Source organism: Penaeus monodon, chromosome 10, assembly GCF_015228065.2.
Source record: "Penaeus monodon isolate SGIC_2016 chromosome 10, NSTDA_Pmon_1, whole genome shotgun sequence".
In the NCBI taxonomy this organism is placed as follows: Eukaryota; Metazoa; Arthropoda; class Malacostraca; order Decapoda; family Penaeidae; genus Penaeus; species Penaeus monodon.
Window position 1 is genome coordinate 52849320 of NC_051395.1, and position 2500 is coordinate 52851819.

Genomic DNA, 2500 nt, shown 5'->3' on the forward strand with positions numbered 1-2500 from the left:
TTTTTCCCCTCGAGTTTATTTTTTTGGAATGAGGGGATTTGGGGGGATTTCCCCCTTTTCTCCTTCTCTCCCCTTTTTTCTCTCTCCCCCTTTTTCTTCTCCCCCCTACCCCTCTCTACTCCCTCTCCCCCTCTCTCTCCCCCTCTCCCCTCTCTTCCTCCCCCCCTTTGTTTTTTCCCTTTCTCTTTCCCTCCCCCCTTTCTCCCAATTTCCCCCTCTGCCCTTTTCCCCTTTTTTCCCCCGAGGCCCCAACAAGGGGGAAAGGGGGGGAAGGGGGGGGGGGGGGAGAGGGAGGGGGTTTGGAAAAACAGAGAGAGGGAGGGAGTGAAATAGGGAGGGAATGAGAGGAAGAGAGGGAGGGAGAAAAAAAAGGGGGAAAGGGGGGGAGTGGAAGGCAGGAAGAGGGAGGAAGGCAAGGAGGGAGTAGAAAGCAGGAAGAGAGAGGGAGGGAAGGAGGGAGGGAGGGGGGGAAGGCCCGGGGGGGAGGGGAAAGGGGTTTTATGTAACAGAATCCTCGGCCGGGCCCGGGGGGCCCGGGGATCCTGCTCCTCCTTCTTGGGGCTTCCTTTCAAGGATCCCCTGGGGGGGGGGGGGGGAAATACCTGAGGGGGGGGAGGGGGGGGGAATTTTATGTGTACTTTGTGTTTCTATGTGTTTTATTTGTGGGGTTTGTGTGTTTTGTTTTGTTGGTGTTTTTTGGGGTGTTGGGGTGTGGTTTTTGTGTGTGTGTGTGGGGTGTGAGTGGTGTGTGTGGGGTGTGGGGTGTGTGGTGTGTTTTGTGTGTGGTGTGTGTATGTTTTGGGATTTGTATCTTTTTTGTATTTTCATTTTGTATGGTTTTATAGCGTATTTTTTTGTGTAAGGGGTTTTTGTGTGCGTTTGTGTTTGTGTGCGGGTGTGTGTGTTTGTATCTGAGTGTGTGTGTGTGTCTTGTATCAGTGTGCGTTCATCTGCCTCCATGTGCGTGAAGACTGCGGGGTTTTGGGCTTTTTTTCGGGCCATTTGGGGGCATACCGACCCACGACGGCCGAAACCCCGCCAGTCTCGCCAATTTTCCTCTGGAAAATTTTTGAGATGGGGTTCGATTCCCCCCTCAAAACCCCTAATAAGTGGGCCCTAAAAAATTTTCTCTTCAGATTAAAGAAGAAGAAGAAAAATATCCTTCTCTTCACTTGAATCGATAACTCTATTGGTCCCTATCGAAGGGGGGAAGGGGGTTTTTAGAAACTGTTTTTGAAGCGAGGGGTTGAGATCGGCGGTTCAGCGGGGTCCCCCTCCCTCCCTTTCCCTTTCCCCCCTCCCCCTTTCCCCTTCCCCCCCCCTCCCCTCCCTCCCCCCCCCTTTCCCCCCCTCCCTCCCCCCTCCCTCCCCCCCCTCCCCCCTTTCCCCCCCCCTCCCTTTCCCCCCCCTCCCTCCCTCCCTCCCTCCCTCCCCCCCTCCCTCCCTCCCTTCCCATGGCGGAACGAGGGAACACGACCTCCATGACGGTAGGCCGCGAAGAGGAATTACGGGACACGACGTCTGCAAAAATTAACGGTGGGCAGGTCCCCCCCACCTGCCCGTCGGAAGGGAGAGAAAAAATGAAGATAGATTTTTCAGCCGCTAAAAAGGGAAAATGCAATCGATATTCATCGCTGATATTCCCTCTGAGAATATTAGATGGAATGGAGGTGGCGGGCGGGGCGGGGGGGACAGCAGCGGCCCCGCGGGCAATTTTGAACAATTTTAATTTTGTTGATCCCCTTTTTTTTTTGAAAGTCGCTCCCGGGCCCCACCCCCGCGCCTCAGGGGGAAACGGGGGAGGTAATGTTTGGGAAATACCCAAAAACAAAAAACCAAACCCTTAAGAAAAAACCAAGGATCAGGAAGAAAAGAGAGAGAAAGAAAGAAAAGAAGAGGGGAGAGGGGGAGAGAGAGAGGGAGAGAGAGAGAGAGAGGGGGGGGGAGGGAGGAAGGGAGGGAGGGAGGGAGGGAGGGAGAGAGAGAGAGAGAAAGCAAAAAATAAAAAATAAATAAAAATGACGCCCCCAAATTCCTCCAGTATCGGTGTTTGTGGCCTGTCTCCTCTACTCCCTTTCCCCCTGAGCCTTCCTCCCCCCCCCCTCTCTCCCAAACCACAACCACAACAACCCAAACACACCGCCCTGCGCCTCGACATCTCCCCCCCCCAGACCCACCACAACCAGCAGGTCACAAGCCCGGACACCAACCACAACACACCACACCCTCGCGGCCGACGGACTACCGCACCTACGACAGCTCTGACGAAGACGACGTGTGTGATCCAAGCCCTTTAATGAGACCTCGCGAAGCCTGCGACACTAGCCAGGGCCCGCAAACCGCAATTCCCACGCCCGACAACGCACGCAAAATTTACACAGAAGTAAATAAATACACAAGAGGTCAAACAACTTGTCGTTTCCGCCAGCGTTAGGCTTTTCAGATTCCTTTGCGATCTCCAATGGCTCTTTTTGAATGCCATATTTATTCACTTGTATGG

The 2500-nt window shown here is 54.2% G+C and overlaps 1 protein-coding gene across 1 annotated transcript in view; it reads left to right on the forward strand.

The window, feature by feature from the left end:
• Positions 1 to 2500, forward strand: part of LOC119577707 (extensin-like) — a 49530-nt gene that overhangs the window by 33777 nt on the left and 13253 nt on the right. Inside the window, exon 4 of the mRNA XM_037925261.1 lies at positions 2172 to 2383. Within this exon, the coding sequence (XP_037781189.1) occupies positions 2172 to 2383 (212 nt within the window). The remainder of the gene's footprint in view (positions 1 to 2171; positions 2384 to 2500) is intronic.